The sequence below is a fragment of the Entelurus aequoreus genome, linkage group LG08, assembly GCF_033978785.1.
Source record: "Entelurus aequoreus isolate RoL-2023_Sb linkage group LG08, RoL_Eaeq_v1.1, whole genome shotgun sequence".
In the NCBI taxonomy this organism is placed as follows: Eukaryota; Metazoa; Chordata; class Actinopteri; order Syngnathiformes; family Syngnathidae; genus Entelurus; species Entelurus aequoreus.
The window spans coordinates 46,706,387-46,725,650 of NC_084738.1; the positions used below are offsets into that span (position 1 = coordinate 46,706,387).

The 19,264-nt window shown below is 38.7% G+C and overlaps 2 protein-coding genes across 2 annotated transcripts in view; one reads left to right on the forward strand and one right to left on the reverse strand.

The window, feature by feature from the left end:
• Positions 1-2,418: 2,418 nt before the first annotated feature.
• Positions 2,419-12,016, reverse strand: LOC133655963 (recoverin-like). The gene is made up of 4 exons (XM_062056645.1): positions 11,853-12,016; positions 11,211-11,701; positions 3,447-3,558; positions 2,419-3,190 (listed from the first exon to the last, which is right to left on the reverse strand). Exons 2-4 carry the CDS (start codon positions 11,589-11,591, stop codon positions 3,105-3,107), a joined length of 579 nt encoding a protein of 192 aa, XP_061912629.1. The 5' UTR covers positions 11,592-11,701; positions 11,853-12,016; the 3' UTR covers positions 2,419-3,104.
• Positions 11,166-19,264, forward strand: part of LOC133655962 (coiled-coil domain-containing protein 106-like) — a 33,980-nt gene continuing 25,881 nt past the window's right edge. Inside the window, exons 1-2 of the mRNA XM_062056643.1 lie at positions 11,166-11,738; positions 11,867-11,990. The gene's annotated coding sequence lies outside the window, so the exon portion shown is untranslated. The remainder of the gene's footprint in view (positions 11,739-11,866; positions 11,991-19,264) is intronic.

Genomic DNA, 19,264 nt, shown 5'->3' on the forward strand with positions numbered 1-19,264 from the left:
GTCTTGCCCAAGGACACAACGGCAGTGACTAGGATGGCGGAAGCGGGGATCGAACCTGCAACCCTCAAGTTGCTGGCACGGCCGCTCTACCAACCGAGCTATACCGCCAGAGTGTGAATTCTTACCCATGGTTAAAAAAGTGTGCTGGATGGAAGAGTGCATATCCCTACTCATGGTTGAAAGACTGCATTTCCTACAGATGGTTGAAAGAGTATGAATTCTTACCCTTGGATGAAAGAGTGCGTTTTCCTACACATGGATGAAAGAATGTGAATTCTTACCCATGGTTGAAAGACTGCATATTTCTTTGTATGGTTGAAAGAGTGCAAATTCCTACACACATATAAAAATAATGTGTATTCTTACTCGTGGTTGAAAGAATGCATAGTCCTACGAAGGGTTAAAATAATGCAAATTCCTACCCATGGTTAAAAGAGTGTGATGGATGTAAGAGTGCATATTCCAACCCATGGTTGAAAGCCTGCTTATCCTACAGATGGTTGAAAGAGTGTGAATTCTTACCCATGGATGAAAGACTGTGTTTTCCTACACATGGTTGAAATAATGCAAATTCCTACCCTTGGTTAAAAGAGTGTGAATTCTTACCCATGGTTTAAAGACTGCATGTTCCTCAGTACGGATGAAAGAGTGCATATTCCTACTCATGGTTGAAAGACTGCATATTCCTACGGATAGTTGAAAGACTGTGAATTCTTACCCATGGATGAAAGAGTGTGTTTTTCTACACATGGTTGAAAGAGTGCATATTCCTACGAATGGTTAAAATAATGCAAATTCCTACCCATGGTTAAATGACTGCTTTTCCTATGGATGATTGAAAGAGTGCTTATTCTTACCCATGGTTTAAAGACTGCATATTCCTCTTTATGGATGAAAGAGTGCACATTCCTACTCATGGTTGAAAGACTGCATATTCCTACGGATGGTTGAAAGAGTGTGAATTCTTACCCATGGATGAAAGAGTGCGTTCTCCTACACATGGTTGAAAGAGTGCATATTCCTACTCATGGTTGAAAGACTGCATATTCCTATGAATGGTTGAAAGAATGCAAATTCCTACCCTTGGTTAAAAGAGTGTGATGGATGAAAGAATGCATTTTCCTACGAATGGTTTAAATAATGCTAATTCCTACCCATGGTTAAATGACTGCTTTTCCTACGGATGATTGAAAGAGTGCTTATTCTTACCCATGGTTTAAAGACTGCATATTCCTCTTTATGGATGAAAGAGTGCCTATTCCTACTCATGGTTGAAAGACTGCATATTCCTGCGGATGGTTGAAAGAGTGTGAATTCTTACCCATGGATGAAAGGGTGTGTTTTCCTACCCATGGTTGAAATAATGCAAATTCTTACCCATGGTTGAAAGACTGCATAGTCCTACGAATGGTTGAAATAATGCAAATTCCTACCCATGGTTAAAAGACTGCTTTTCTTATGGACGGTTGAAAGAGTGAATTCTTACCCATGGTTTAAAGACTGCATATTCCTTAGTATGGATGAAAGAGTGCATATTCCTACTCATGTTTGAAAGACTGCATATTCCTACGAATGGTTGAAATAATGCAAATTCCTACCCATGGTTAAAAGACTGCTTTACCTACATACGGTTGAAAGAGTGTGAATTTTTACCCATGGATGAAAGTGTGCGTTTTCCTACACATGGTTGAAAGAGTGTGAAATCTTACCCATGGTTTAAAGACTGCATATTCCTCTGTGTGGTTGAAAGACTGCAAATTCCTACCCATAGATGAAAGAATGTGTACTCTTACCCATGGTCGAAACACTGCATATTTCTACAAATGGTTGAAAGAATGTAAATTCCCATGGTTGAAAGACTGCGAATTCCTACTAATGTATGAACGAGTGTGTATTCCTACGCATGGTTAAAAGATTGCACATTCTTATGCATTGTTGAAAGAGTGCATATACCTACGCACTGTTTTCTGCATTAAATCTTTCTATTTGCAGTAAAAGTTACGCACATTTCACCCTGCTGATGTGACTTTCATGTAATGTTTGTTTGTTTTTTAACAGGGCTAAAAGATTAACACAAACACAGTTTGAGTAAGTGTTGCACAATTAGCGACATGGTGTACGTTTTTAATCCAGCTGGCATTAGCAGGGCTGGGCAACTGAACAAGTTAATGAATATGAGTACCCGTGAGTCCCGATTTAGTAAGAAAAATTAGTTATTAGTGTTAATATATATATATTTTTTTAGATATATGTAACTTATCAGCATATTGGCCTTAGAGCTTTTTATATTTTTTTTAACACTTTTTAAAATATGAAAATGCCTACTGCGCCCACCCCTTTGATGGTGTACCTAATGTTGTGGGTAGTTGACTATATAGTATTGGGTGTTGCATACTGAAAAATCTAATTAAACAGGGGTCACTTTGCCAATTTTTTTATTGTGTAAAAACAATCCAATATGCTAATAAGTTATATTTTAAGAAAAAAATCAGCCTTCATGTCTTTGTGTTATTATTAGCATCAAAATGTCAATCACCAAATGATTACCGAGCGCGGCCACCGGTGCTGCTCTCTGCTCCCCTCACCTACGAGGGGGTGAACATGGGGATGGGTCAAATGCAGAGGATAATTTAACCACACCTAGTGTGTGTGTGTGACTATTGTTGGGACTTTAACTTTAACGTTTTTTCCCTTTTGCAGGCTTTTGTTTTAAAACTTTTTTTTTTTTTGCCGCACATCGAACATCCATAATATAGGATGATTTACGCTTATGAAATGGTTTAGGACAGCCTTTATTGACAATATTTCCATGGAATTGATGGGGTGCGGGTCTGGGTGGGGCGTGTTGTGCAAAATGACAAAACACTTTTAGCGACACAAAGGTAGCAAATAAGGTTTGGCTGAGGAGACACGACTACACACTTGTTGGTCACGCAACCTTGCTAGAGACAAACTCATTGTCATGACACAAAACAGGAAGTGGAACTAGTGTACATGCGCGCTCTCTGCCGAGCTGCTGCCAGACGTCTCACGTGAACGCGAGTAGATTCTTCGCCAGTTGGAAGGTGCCGTCAGAGGTCAGACAAAGTTGGAAGGAGGGGGGGCTACTGCGCGGGCTGGTACTGGATTAAGCGAAGGGCCTCGTCATTCTCCAACACCCCCTTGATGAACTCGCCCTCCGCCACGCGGTCTGCAAACCCAAACAAGCCCGTTTAGTCGTCTGTGTTTTTGTATACTGTTGCTGCAAGACCAGAGCATTGCAGTTACCACTTAGATCCTGAGGGGGCAACAGTGAGCAGGCGCTTCAAATCGCTGCTAGCTCATGCTTAGACAGTTAGCATCTTTACAGGATATTTTCGTCTATTAAATCATGTCACTATGACTTTCTTAAAACACTTTTGTACTCCAAAAACAAAAAAAGAGATTTGAATGTTCTTTTCTCTCACCGTTATCTCCTTTCTCGAAGAACTTCCACAATTTATCCGCCCTCTTCTCTGCAGTGTTTTCGTCAGACGGCAGTTTGGACAATTCATCCTTGGGAATCAGCTTGAAGATCGCCTGCAAACAGAAATAGTCGTCATAGAAGCTGAAGTAATAATACTATGTAGTAAAAGAAGTAGTAGTATAATAGTGTAGCGCGTAAGGAAGGGAGTCGAAGGAGGATTGTCAAAAGAGTGATGTAAAGTTAAAGTACCAATGATTGTCTCACACACACTAGGAGTGGCAAAATTATTCTCTGCATTTGACCCATCACCCTTGATCACCCCTTGGGAGGTGAGGGGAGCAGTGAGCAGCAGCGGTGGCTGCGCCCGGGAATCGTTTTTGGTGATTTAACCCCCAATTCCAGCCCTTGATGCTGAGTGCCAAGCAGGGAGGTAATGGGTCCCATTTTTATAGCCTTTGGTATGACTCGTGAACTCACAACCCAAAAGTACTAATTAAAGGAAAGCACGGAAAACCATTGTAATAATAGTAATATGAGCGCTAAACACAGTACTACTAGTAAGATAATAGAAGAAGTGATAGTATGAGTAGTATTAATGATAAAAGCACAGAACAAAGTACTACTAGAAGAAGTAATGGCAGTAGCGATAGTGTTACAGTATAAGCACAAAACACTATACTGCTAGTGAAATAAATAATATATTCATAGTAATAGAAGAAACAATATCGGTAGTATTAGTGATAGCAGCACATAACACAGTACTACTAGAAGAAGTATTAGTAGTGGTCTTGATGGTAGGGAGCTTTTTGGTCTGACTAGAAGATGACAATAAGCGAAGCAATAATGAAAGTCATGATGATGCTTTTGTGTATGTGTCATTGTATAGAATATACTAGTATAAAATATAGACTAGTATAATATATAGACTAGAATAATATAGCCATAAACTTGTATTAAAATAGACTTTTATACATTTAGACTAGTATAAAATATAGGCTAGTATAAAATATAGACTTATGAATATAAACTAGTACAAAATATAGACTATTATAAATGTAGACCAGTATAAAATATAGACTATTATGAATATAAACTACCAGTAGTATAAAATAGACTATTGTAAATGTAGACTAGTATAAAATATAGACTATTATGAATATAAACTAGTATAACATAGACTATTATAAATTTAGGCTAGTATACAATATAGACTAGTATAAAATAGACTATTATAAATTTTGACTAGTATAAAATGTAGACTAGTATAATATAGCCATAAACTGGTATTAAAAATAAACACTATTATACATTTAGACTAGTATAAAATATAGACTATTATGAATGACACTAGAATGAGACAGTCAGAGATTACAAAGAGAAACATAGCCAGGACTTGTGATCTCGCCAGAAAGATGTCCAGGCATCGAGTAATTGTCTCTGGCCCCCTGCCTGCGAGAGGCAATGATGAGAGATATAGCAGATTAGTCTCGCTTAACAAGTGGCTGGCTAGCTACTGTAGGCAACAGGGACTAACGTTTATTGATAACTGGCCCTCTTTCTGGGGCAAACCAGGCTTGCTGATGAGAGACGGCCTTCACCCTAACCAGGAAGGCGCCATCATCCTGGCTAGAAACATAGACTACTATTTAAGTCTCACTTGACTGACTACACTAGAGCAAGCCCGGTCACAGGCAATTACAATGTCTGTTAGTCCGGGTGAGGAGTCAGTTAAGCTAGAACTAGCCAGCGCCAGGCTGGATAATCCATGTACGCATAGCAATTCTCTTAGAATAATACACAATTCACATAATGTTTTTTCTGTTGTGTCTGTGTCAGAGGTGGACATGCATTCTACTGAGGTGGCAAATTATGATATGTCCAGTCTATTGCAGCACCAAGCAAACAATCGGAAAATTCCCGTCATATCAATTCCTAGATATGGTCGAAACTATTTAAAGTGCACTACGCATAATAAACGCAACATTGTTAATATTGCCACTACGGATAATCTTAACAAAAACTCGTCAAAACAGCCCAATACCTATAATATGGGGCTTTTTAAACATAAGATCATTGTCTCCCAAGGCGTTATTGGTTAATGAGGTCATTAGAGACAACAATCTTAACGTCATTGGTCTTAGCGAAACCTGGCTCAAACCAGACGATTTTTTTGCGCTCAATGAGGCATCTCCTCCTAACTATACGAATGCGCATGTTGCCCGTCCTCTTAAAAGGCGAGGGGGTGTCGCACTAATATACAATGAAAATTTCAACCTTACCCCTAACCTAAATAATAAATATAAATCGTTTGAGGTGCTTACTATGAGGTCTGTCACACCGCTACCTCTCGACCTGGCTGTTATCTACCGCCCCCCTGGGCCCTATTCGGACTTTATCAGTGAATTTTCAGAGTTCGTTGCTGATCTAGTGACGCACGCCGACAATATAATCATAATGGGGGACTTTAATATCCATATGAATACCCCATCGGACCCTCAGTGCGTGGCGCTCCAAACCATAATTGATAGCTGTGGTCTTACACAAATAATACATGAACCCACGCATCGCAACGGTAATACAATAGATCTAGTGCTTGTCAGGGGTGTCACCACCTCCAAAGTTATGATACTTCCATATACTAAAGTAATGTCCGATCATTACCTTATAAAATTTGAAGTTTTGACTCATTGTCAACAAACTAATAATAATAATAACTGCTATAGCGGCCGCAACATTAATGCTGCCACAACGATGACTCTTGCTGACCTACTGCCTTCGGTAATGGCACCATTCCCAAATTATGTCGGCTCTATTGATAACCTCACTAACAACTTTGACGATGCCTTGCGCGAAATTATTGATAGTATAGCACCGCTAAAGCAAAAAAGGGCCCCTAAAAGGCGCACCACATGGTTTACAGAAGAAATTAGAGCTCATAAATTATCATGTAGAAAACTGGAACGCAAAAGGTTTTCCATCAAGCATGGAGTGATAGTTTAATAACTTATAAACGCATGCTTACCTTAGCTAAAGCTAAATACTACTCAAATCTCATCCGCCTCAACAAAAACGATCCTAAATTTCTGTTTAGTACAGTAGCATCGCTAACCCAACAAGGGACTCCTCCCAGTAGCTCCACCCACTCGGCAGATGATTTTATGAATTTCTTTAATAAGAAAATTGAACTCATTAGAAAGGAGATTAAAGACAACGCATCCCAGCTACAACTGGGTTCTATTAACACAAATACGACTGTATATACGACGGACACTGCCCTCCAAAATAGTCTCTCTATTTTTGATGAAATAACATTAGAGGAATTATTACAGCGTGTAAGTGGGATAAAACAAACAACATGTTTACTTGACCCACTTCCTGGGAAACTTATCAAGGAACTGTTTGTATTATTAGGTCCATAAGTATTAAATATTATAAACTTATCACTTTCCTCCGGCACTGTTCCCCTAGCATTGAAAAAAGCGGTTATTCATCCTCTGCTCAAAAGACCTAACCTCGATCCTGACCTCATGGTAAACTACCGACCGGTCTCCCACCTTCCGTTTATTTCCAAAATTCTCGAAAAAATTGTTGCACAGCAGCTAAATGAACACTTAGTGACTAACAATCTCTGTGAACCTTTTCAATCCGGTTTCAGGGCAAATCACTCTACGGAGACAGCCCTCGCAAAAATGACTATTGCTAACGATGGATTCTGATGCGTCATCTATGTTGCTGCTTCTTGATCTTAGCGCCGCTTTTGATACCGTCGATCATAATATTTTATTAGAGCGTATCAAAACACGTATTGGTATGTCAGACTTAGCCTTGTCTTGGTTTAACTCTTATCTTACTGACAGGATGCAGTGCGTCTCCCATAACAATGTGACCTCGGACTATGTCAAGGTAACGTGCGGAGTTCCCCAGGGTTCGGTTCTTGGCCCTGCACTCTTTAGTATTTACATGCTGCCGCTGGGTGACATCATACGCAAGTACGGTGTTAGCTTTCACTGTTATGCTGATGACACTCAACTCTACATGCCCCTAAAGCTGACCAACACGCCGGACTGTAGTCAGCTGGAGGCGTGTCTTAATGAAATTAAACAATGGATGTCCGCTAACTTTTTGCAACTCAACGCTAAGAAAACGGAAATGCTGATTATCGGTCCTGCTAGACACCAACATCTATTTAATAATACCACCTTAACATTTGACAACCAAACAATTAAACAAGGCGACTCGGTAAAGAATCTGGGTATTATCTTCGACCCAACTCTCTCGTTTGAGTCACACATTAAGAGTGTTACTAAAACGGCCTTCTTTCATCTCCGTAATATTGCTAAAATTCGTTCCATCTTGTCCACTAGCGACGCTGAGATCATTATTCATGCGTTCGTTACGTCTCGTCTCGATTACTGTAACGTATTATTTTCGGGTCTCCCTATGTCTAGCATTAAAAGATTACAGTTGGTACAAAATGCGGCTGCAAGGCTTTTGACAAAAACAAGAAAGTTTGATCATATTACGCCTATACTGGCTCACTTGCACTGGCTTCCTGTGCACTTAAGATGCGACTTTAAGGTTTTACTACTTACGTATAAAATACTACACGGTTTAGCTCCAGCCTATCTCGCCGATTGTATTGTACCATATGTCCCGACAAGAAATCTGCGTTCAAAGAACTCCGGCTTATTAGTGATTCCCATAGCCAAAAGAAAGTCTGCGGGCTATAGAGCGTTTTCTATTCGGGCTCCAGTACTCTGGAATGCCCTCCCGGTAACAGTTAGAGATGCTACCTCAGTAGAAGCATTTAAGTCCCATCTTAAAACTCATTTGTATAATCTAGCCTTGAAATAGACCCCCCTTTTTTAGACCAGTTGATCTGCCGTTTCTTTTCTTCTCTCCTCTTCTCCCCTGTCCCTTGCGAGGGGGAGTTGCATAGGTCCGGTGGCCATGGATGAAGTGCTGGCTGTCCAGAGTCGGGACCCCGGGTGGACCACTAGCCTGTGCATCGGTTGGGGACATCTCTGCGCTGCTGACCCGTCTCCGCTTGGGATGGTTTCCTGTTGGCCCCGCTGTGGACTGGACTCCCACTGATGTGTTGGATCCACTGTGGACTGGACTTTCACAATGTTATGTCAGACCCACTCGACATCCATTGCTTTCGGTCTCCCCTAGAGGGGGGGGGGGGGGGTTACCCACATATGCGGTCCTCTCCAAGGTTTCTCATAGTCATTGTCGGTGAATGTCCCACTGGGGTGAGTTTTTCCTTGCCCGTACGTGGGCTCTGTACCGAGGATGTCGTTGTGGCTTGTACAGCCCTTTGAGACACTTGTGATTTAGGGCTATATAAATAAACATTGATTGATTGATGAATATAAACTAGTAAAAAATAGACTATTATAAATGTAGACTAGTATAAAATATAGACTATTATGAATATAAACTAGTATAAAATAGACTATTATAAATTTAGGCTAGTATACAATATAGACTAGTATACATAGACTATTATAAATTTAGACTAGTATAAAATATAGACTAATATAATATAGCCATAAACTTGTATTATTATTATTATAATTTTTTTTTTGTCCTGCCCACCTTCTCAGGCAAATCATATAGTAGATGTAGATGCCCATATCGGCTGTTCAGATTTACTTTACAAAAGAGAAGTGTAGGAAACTTCTCTTGTTGCCTTATTTGTTTTTTGACTTTATTAAATGTATTTATATTATCATTTGGTGCAGCCGGGCCGGAGCAGGAGGGGATAGAAAGAGAAAAAAATAGAAAGAGAAAAAAATAAACTATATATATATATATATATATATATATATATATATATATATATATATATATATATATATATATATATATATATATATATATATAATAAACTTGTATTGAAAATAAACACTATTATACATTTAGACTAGAATAAAATATAGGATAGTATAAAATATAGACTATTATGAATATAAACTAGTAAAAAATAGACTATTATGAATATAAACTAGTAAAAAATAGACTATTATAAATGTAGACTAGTATAAAATATAGGCTAGTATAAAATATAAACTATTATGAATATAAACTAGTAAAAAAATAGACTATTATGAATATAAACTAGTAAAAAATAGACTATTATAAATGTAGACTAGTATAAAATATAGACTATTATGAATATAAACTAGTATTAAATAGAATACTATACATTTAGGCTAGTATACAATATAGACTAGTATAAAATAGACTATTATAAATTTAGACTAGTATAAAATATAGACTAGTATAATATAGCCATAAACTGGTATTAAAAATAAACACTATTATACATTTAGACTAGTATAGGCTAGTATACAATATAGACTAGTATACAATAGACTATTATAAATTTAGACTAGTATAAAATATAGACTAGTATAATATAGCCATAAACTTGTATTAAAATTTTTAAACACTATAATACATTTAGACTAGAATAAAATATAGGCTAGTATAAAATATAGACTATTATGAATATAAACTAGTAAAAAATAGACTATTATGAATATAAACTAGTAAAAAATAGACTATTATAAATGTAGACTAGTATAAAATATAGACTATTATGAATATAAACTAGTAAAAAATAGACTATTATGAATATAAACTAGTAAAAAATAGACTATTATAAATGTACACTAGTATAAAATATAGACTATTATGAATATAAACTAGTATTAAATAGAATATCATACATTTAGGCTAGTATACAATATAGACTATTATAAATTTAGACTAGTATAAAATATAGACTAGTATAATATAGCCATAAACTGGTATTAAAAATAAACACTATTATACATTTAGACTAGTATAAAATATAGACTATTATGAATATAAACTAGTAAAAAATAGACTATTATAAATGTAGACTAGTATAAAATATAGACTATTATGAATATAAACTAGTACAAAATATAGACTATTATGAATATAAACTAGTATAAAATATACTTATAAATTTAGATTAGTATACAATATAGAGTAGTATAAAATAGACTTGTAAATTTAGACTAGTATAAAATATAGACTATTATAAATGTAGACTAGTATAAAATAAAGACAAGTATAGAATATAGACTATTATGAATATAGACTAGTAAATAGATAAGCATAGACTAGTATACAATTGCATAAACTGTCAGCAAATGCCACAGAGGAGATTACCAGATGAGCTCTTCAGGCTTTGTTCTGTGATTACATCAACTTCCATCCCCTGAATTAAAGTACGGCGACTAAAAATAGCAATCATTGACTAACGAAGCAAGCGGCACTTTGATATCATGACTTTAACCGTGGCTTCAGCAGAGAGTCTGCTCGCTGACTTGCAAACACGCAGAGCAGGAAAACGGTGACGACGGCTGTCCAAAGCCACGATTAAATTTGGACCACCACAGAAAAATGTTGTCTTTTCGGATGACTTTAGCTCACAAACATCTTATAATGTGCATGTGCAGTAGGTGACATTGTAACTCTGCTTCCTCCAACGACGCATCAGTTTGTCTAATGTTAGCGTGCCAGCTCCTTCATGTGTTCAATCTGTGGGCTGCATTAGAAAATGTGACATTCTGACCCGCAAAGCCCTGCTGATTTACCACTTAGCTTAACCTGTTTATCAGCAGCAATTAAAGTCTAATCCCGACTTTCCATTGCTTCGAAGCAATTCTCCTCCCTCGCCATCCTCACGTCCTGAAAACGAATTGAGTAGCGAAACCACGCTCACCGTGCAAATTTCCTTGACCTCGGACTTGGTGATGTATCCGTTCTTGTCCACATCGAAGAGCGAGAAGGCCCACTCCAGCTTCCTGGTGGTCTTCCCGGTGGAGGTCATGTGCAGGGCGATGATGTACTCCTTGAAGTCCAGCGTGCCGTCGTCGTTGGTGTCGAATGAGCGGAAGACATGCTGCGCGTACGTGTTGGCGTCGCTCTCCGGGAAGAACTTGGAGTAGATGCTCTGGAACTCCTCCTTGCTGATGCGTCCGGTGGGACACTGCTTCTTGAAGTTCTCATACCACTGGGCGATCTCGGTCTCTGAGAACTTGGTGTTGAGTTTCAGGTCCTCCAGGATCTCCTTGGACACGGCGCTGCTTTTGGAGTTGCCCATCGCTGCTGCTGATGCTGCTGCTGGGTTACCACGACGATGCTTATGACCTTCTCTGCCGGACGGTAGAGTCTTCCAGAAGAACACTCCTGGTGTGGGCCCTTAACTCAGCCCTGGAAGAAGCAAAGCTTATTAAGTCAATTACGCCTGGTGAGTGTCCACAAGGTCAAAAACGCTCGTCGGTCGTCTCCTGACCGACGAGAAGAAGAAGAGATAAGCTCCGGAAACACCTCATTACATTTAATACTCCCATCTTTTTCTTACCTGTGTGAGAGCAGCAGATCCGTGCGGGACCAGCGGGAATGTCTTGTCTGATGGCAGCACAGGGAATCAGCCTCCACCTGCCGGGATAAGTCAATTAAACCTTTGTCACCCTGAGGCGGAGCCACGAGAAGCGTCCACGTGAGAGAGGCCCACACACACACGTTTATCATATTGTTCGCTAATCTCCTTTCAATTTCTAATATTAAAACCTTTCACTTGATTAGAACCTCATTTCAGAGGTCAAATGTTTTGGTGAGAGTTTTAACTCATAAATAGCCAAAACTTGAACTTACGATCTTAATTGGTTCTGTGACGGACCTCTTAAATCAACATCTCCCATTAAAATGAATTTAAATGACCCCCCCTCCCTCCCCTCCCCCAAAACAGAAACATTTGAACATGTAACATGCCTTTTAAAAAGCAAAACAAACTTTTGGATAAGAAAAAATGAATACGGTACAACACTACATACTATGGTGAAGTCGTTTAATAATAATGTACGTTATTTACCATGTAGAGTAGAGCAGGGGTGTCAAACTCATTTTAGATCGGGGTTCCACATGGAGAAAAATCTACTCCCAAGTGGGCCGGACTGGTAAAATCACGGCACGATAACTTCAAAATAAAGACAACTTCAGATGGTTTTATTTGTTTAAAAATAGAACAAGCACATTCTGAAAATGTACAAATCATAATGTTGTTGGGTTTTTTTTTACACTTACATGTTGCGGTTAATAATATTTTATCTTTATTTGTCGTTATTTATACTTTCTGAATACATTATGTGATAATGTTCATCAGTCAATTATTGGTGTTCATTTTCAATCTATCACGATAAAAAAAGAATATCAAAATCAAATTACAGGATGTTATTTATGTAGTTTGCTCCTTTTTAAAAAAAATCTTATCTTCAAAGATACAAAGAATTGCCATTGTGACATCTAGTGGACACATTTAGAACAGCAGTTTCTTTCATTCAAAAATTTCGGCTCATTTTTATACTTAGCAAACTCATCCCGCGGGCTGGATAAAACCTAACCTAATCCGACCCCGCGCAGCACGGTGGAAGAGGGGTTAATGATAAATGATAAATGGGTTATACTTGTATAGCGCTTTTCTACCTTCAAGGTACTCAAAGCGCTTTGACAGTATTTCCACATTTACCCATTCACACACTGATGGCGGGAGCTGCCATGCAAGGCGGTAACCAGCAGCCATCAGAGGCAAAGGGTGAAGTGTCTTGCCCAAGGACACAACGGACGTGACTAGGAAGGTAGAAGGTGGGAATTGAACCCCAGTAACCAGCAACACTCCGATTGCTGGCACAGCCACTCTACCAACTTCGCCACGCCGTCCCTTAGTGCGTCCCTTAGTGCGTCTGCCTCACAATACGAAGGTCCTGAGTAATCCTGAGTTCAATCCCGGGCTCGGGATCTTTCTGTGTGGAGTTTGCATGTTCTCCCCGTGACTGCGTGGGTTCCCTCCGGGTACTCCGGCTTTCTCCCACCTCCAAAGACATGCACCTGGGGATAGGTTGATTGGCAACACTAAATTGGCCCTAGTGTGTGAATGTGAGTGTGAATGTTGTCTGTCTATCTGTGTTGGCCCTGTGATGAGGTGGCGACTTGTCCAGGGTGTACCTCGCTTTCCGCCCGAATGCAGCTGAGATAGGCTCCAGCACCCCCCGCGACCCCAAAAGGGACAAGCGGTAGAAAATGGATGGATGGAATCCGGCCCGCGGGATATACTTTTTACACCCCTGTTGTAGAGTGTACTTCTATGTTATCTCCTTCCAGCTGCTTCTCCGTCAAACACACCATCAGCAGCTTCTCAATAGTTTTGTGGATAAATGTCTGGCATTTAGATATTATTTTAACATCCTTGGCTGGTGTTTGACTCATTCTACTGCAGTATGGTGCAGAAGAGCAGTGATACGCTTAAGTTGCTTCGGTTTATTATCATCTTTATTGATTTATTTGAATGTCAATTTATTGTTTTTATTCGATGAATACCATCCTCTTCTTCTTCTAAGCACTTTCCTTCACACTCACTTTCTTTACTTATAATAAAGCTATGTTGATCTCTGCTCGGTGATTCTCAAAGTGTGGTACATCTAGTGGTACGACAAATAATTCCTTAATTAGATAGTGTAATGATGTGACTCGAGCCAGTGTTACTGTTCAAACTGTGTGTAATGTTACAGTGGGCAAAAATATTAAATATACTTGTTAAATAAAACCTCTGCCTTGTTTTTAATGCTTACTTAGGCCGACTGCGCTAATGTATTTTAATGCTGGTCATTATGGTGGTACTTGCGGAGCCAATTGATTTCTGAGATGGTACTTGACGAAAAAAGTTTGAGAACCACTGTTCTCGCTATGCTAGCGAATAAGACCAGATGTTTTGGTCGGATCTTTCGGGGTTCACTGTGACATTTGCTCGGCCAACTTTCGGCAGGGATGATTGTAACTCGAGTTTTACTTGCAACATGAAGCATAGCAATTAGCCGAGAGACAGCTCAAAACATTCTTAAGGAGAGGTACCACGATACAGGCAACATTTTGGAGTGGTCGTCATGTGACTATCCCAGGATATGGCTTTACCGAAATGGCCGCATGTCAGGTAAACTAGCTTACCAATTCTATCAATTTTAATACCTTAAAGCAGTGGTACCCAACCACTGGGCCGCGGCCCGGTACCGGTCTGTGGATCGATTGGTACTGGGCCGCACAAGAAATATATATATATTTTTATTTTTTATTTTTTTAATTAAATCAACATAAAAACACAAGATACACTTACAATTAGTGCACCAACCCAAAAAACCTCCCTCCCCCATTTACTACACTCATTCACACAAAAGGGTTGTTTCTTTCTGTTATTAATATTTCTGGTTCCTACATTATATATCAATATATATCAATACAGTCTGCAGGGATACAGTCCGTAAGCACACATGATTGTATTTCTTTATGACAAAAAGTTATTTAAAAAATAAATAAATAAATTAAAAAAACTTCCCCCAATAGGTAAGAAAAGTTGGTTTTGCATAATAGTTCCCCTTTAATGGGGTGTCAAATATTAAAATTCTACTGTTTTTACTGTAGTATATTTTTCTTGAATGAGTTCTTTTAAAACAAACTCGGAAAATATCACAATAGCTGGCGTTTAGGTTTAAAAATTATATTGTCACAATAACAAAAATGCTAATAAGCCACTCATTAAAAGCCATTGCTTTAGTAACTGTGATAATTTTTTAATGGAAATTTTCCGCCAAAAGTTTTTTTGTATATCATATTACCATCTCGGTCAAACACTGCGCGTAACAAACATTGCAGAACGGAGTTGGTTGACTCAGCCTCAGGACCGCCCCTGGCTAAAATGGAGCCAACACCACCTCTTGCCCCTTTACAAAACAAATCACACTTTTTATTTAAATTTGAATTTAATTTGATGCCTGTTTTGAAAAAATAGTTCAATTATACATTTTTTGTGTGCAAAATAACAAAAAAGTATACATTTGTGAACTTTCTCTGACGCAACTATGTTCAGGCATCGAACCCAGCAAGATTGATTGATTGATTGGGACTTTTATTAGTAGATTGCACAGTACAGTACATATTCCGTACAATTGACCACTAAATGGTAACACCCGAATAAGTTTGTCAACTTGTTTAAGTCGGGGTCCACGTTAATCAATTCATGGTACACTGCCTTCTAAAACAAGCATTAAGGCTGCGCACCACAGGAAACAGTTATAATGTAAAGGGAAATGTTCAATTCTATTTTCATCAGTGACGGAGTAGGAAGGGGCTAGGAATACATTTGCGATACAACATCACATGCATTGACATTTTATATGTAAAGGGAGGGGGGGGGGGGTAACCGTGAATATTGTGTGTCTATAACAGTGGTTCTTAACCTGGGTTCGATCGAACCCTAGGGGTTCGGTGAGTCGGGCTCGGCTTCAGCGGAGGTCAAGACACATCCGACTCATCGTGTAAATAAAAACTTCTCCCTATTGGCGTATTACGGGTACGGCAACAGCAGAAGTCAGACTGATTTGCAGGTGTGTAAATTGTTGTGAGTTTATGCCCTGTGTTGGTTTTGTTCATAGAACAAGGTGATGTTCATGCTCGGTTCATTTTGTGCACCAGTAATAAAACATGGTAACACTTTAGTATGGGGAACATATTCACCATTAATTAGTTGCTTATTAACATGCAAATTAGTAACATATTGGTTTTTAACTAGCCATTATTAAGTACTTATTAACAGTGTTGGGACTAACGCGTTACTGTAACGGCGTTAGTTTCGGCGGTAACTAGTAATCTAACGCGTTATTTTTTTATATACAGTAACTCAGTTACCGTTACTGCATGATGCGTTACTGCGTTATTTTACGTAGTATCGGCTAGAAACTGAAGATCTGAGTGTGTTTTATTGGAGCGCTCCGGTGGAAAAGAAGAGGCGTGCTTTCCCCCACCCACAGAAAGCACGCCTCCCCTCCAGAGCCATACTTCGGGTCTAACAACCTACACTTTACCCGGAAGAGGGTCTTTACAGCTGAGGGTGAATGACGAGGCCGGCGGTTTGTTGCAACTTTGTGACTTTATTGGACGCAGCCATCCAGCAAGCTAGAGCCAGGGGCGCCGAAAAGGGGGGGTAAAGGAGACGGATTCTAGGGGCCCATGATGGAGGGGGGCCCAGAGAGGCCCCTAATGATGATGAAATTATAATACAGAAAAAATAATGACACTAAGTTATTAACTAACATATAATCACACATGTTTTATTTTCCATGTCCTGGTAACAATACCTTTATTTGTTTTGGAAGCATCAACACCTGCAGGGTCCTCCCTCCCCCCTCTCTATTTACGTAAAATGGTTCAGTCCGACTGGATCAGCTGCAGGTAGAGCACCGGCGATTTGTCACAGACAGCGCCTCAGCGGGCAAAGCGGAGGAGACAGCAGTATGCCTCAAAAATCAGGCAGCCAAAAAAGAAAGAAAAGTAAAATAAGAGAGGAGAAGGAGATGAAGGGTCGACAATATGACACCCAATATTTCCAAAAAAAAGGTGGGTTTGTTAGTTGTGGTGGAAAGTTATGCATATTAACTTTGTCCCTGTCTGTGGTAATAAGCTAGCTCACTTTTCTCACCATGTTAGCTCAAGAAAACTCTGGATTTTTACATTTTACTGCTATATTAGTTAAATAATCAATCCAGTCAATCATTTATCAAGCTGTTCTTATTCAATAATAGTTGATCTCCCCTCTGTCAAAATGATGCCTCATTCTGAACAGAGTCAAGTGCACCAGCAGCAGCAGCAGCTGTCTGTCAGCCCCCAACTTCCCCTGCCCCTGAATCAGCCCCAGTGCCCCCACATGAGGAAAGAGGTGAGCAGCTGTGTGTGTTGAAATAATAATAATAATATAATACAAAATATAATACATTTTACTACAGTCTCAAGAATCAGTGGTGCAGCAAATAAATGACTCAAAATGAATTCCATTGTATTCAGAGTGCTACGTTCTTCCCTACTGTACATGTCAACTGTGATGCTGTTCTTCTTTCAAAAATATGGTAATGATAGTCAAAAATACCATTAAAATGCATAATTGTATGTAAAATAGCATCAAAAAATGTTGCCACTGTGTTGGGGGCCCTGTAAAGATTATTTTCATGGGGCCCAAAATCCCTAGCGGCGCCCCTGGCTAGAGCACCTACACACACTCACTGTCGCCGCTCCCTCACCTCTCTCGCCCACTCACTCACTGACGTCACTCACCTCTCATGCTGTCATATCTTAAAGGGCCACACACACACACACATACGCTACTCTCATAACAACTAACAAGACATCATGACGAAGCCAGAAGTCGAGTTTTTTAACATGGAGACATTCTCAATACTTTTCTTTTGTCGAGAACAAAGAAAATAACATTTTAGTTAAATATAAGTTGTGTCTTGGATCAAAGATCCTATCTACTTAGAGTTAAAGTGCCATTATGTTGCAGCTATTTAAAATAGTTTTGTCCATTTTTTCTGGCCTGAAATAAATTGGCCCTTTGAAACATATCTTTGTCTTTGTGTGTTGTATGTAGAGCACATTGCTTTCTGAGTTCAGTGATGCAAATGCATGTCAAGTTGATCAACAGATTGTATTATTCTCCAGTGCAATAACAGTACTGAAATGAAGGCTAAAAGGGCATTAATGGGAGCCTTAAAAAAAAGGGGGGGGGAAATAAGTAACTAAATAGTTACTTTTCACAGTAACGCATTACTTTTTGGTGTAAGTAACTGAGTTAGTAACTGAGTTACTTTTGAAATAAAGTAACTAGTAATTGTAACTAGTAACTGGTTTTCAGTAACCAACCCAACACTGCTTATTAATGCCTTATTCAGCATGGCCTTATTATAACCCTAACCCTTTAACCCTGGCCTTAACCCTCTAACCCTGACCTTAACCAAATAACTCTAAATTAAGTCTTTGTTACTTTGAATATGTTCCCCATACTAAAGTGTTACCAAAAACATATAACTTTGTCTTGAATTTGAATTATTTTTATTTTTTTTCACTAAAGAAGGGTTCGGTGAATGCGCATATGAAACTGGTGGGGCTCGGTACCTCCAACAAGGTTAAGAACCACTGGTCTATAAGAAGGGGTGGCCCTCTGTCTGAATACTTTTTTATTGAGTACAATTGCAAAATAATCCACAATGGGGCCAAAGAAAGTGGATAAGAAGGCGAGAAGCACATTTTAATTCAAGAAAGAATTTAAAACACAAAGGCCGTGAATGCTTAAATAATAATAATTAAGGGACAGCGGAGTTCATACTCCAACAGGCTCCTTCAACTTCCTTCCGCACTGTGCGATTCAAGAACTCCTTCATTCCACACTCCATCCAGCTGTATAATCACTCGCCATACAGCAATAGATGACATCTGCCTATTACCTGACACCTGACATGTTAGCTACTTCTCTTTGTTTATAATGTCTATTTCCTGCTGGACCTACTCTCCATTTTATGCTGCTGCTGTCATATAGACTGTATATACTGTAATATTGTACATGGTCATTGGTTTATATTGTATATATGTTATAGACATAATATATCTGTATATAAATTACTCTGTACACATATGTATATATTCGTATATATGTTCGATTTTTTATAGCTATATTAGTCTATTTATACCTGCATTGTCCTTTCCATCATTGTAACTGAGCTATTGTGTTGAACAATTTCCCTTGTGGATCATTAAAGTTTGTCTAAGTCTAAGTCTAAAAACGTTCATTTATACATTTCATTCATCATTCATGTGTTTTTTATATATTTTTCTGCATGTAAAACAAATTATTCTCTATAAAATGTTTTTTGCGTTTCTATTTTTGGCTGTCTTACTTGG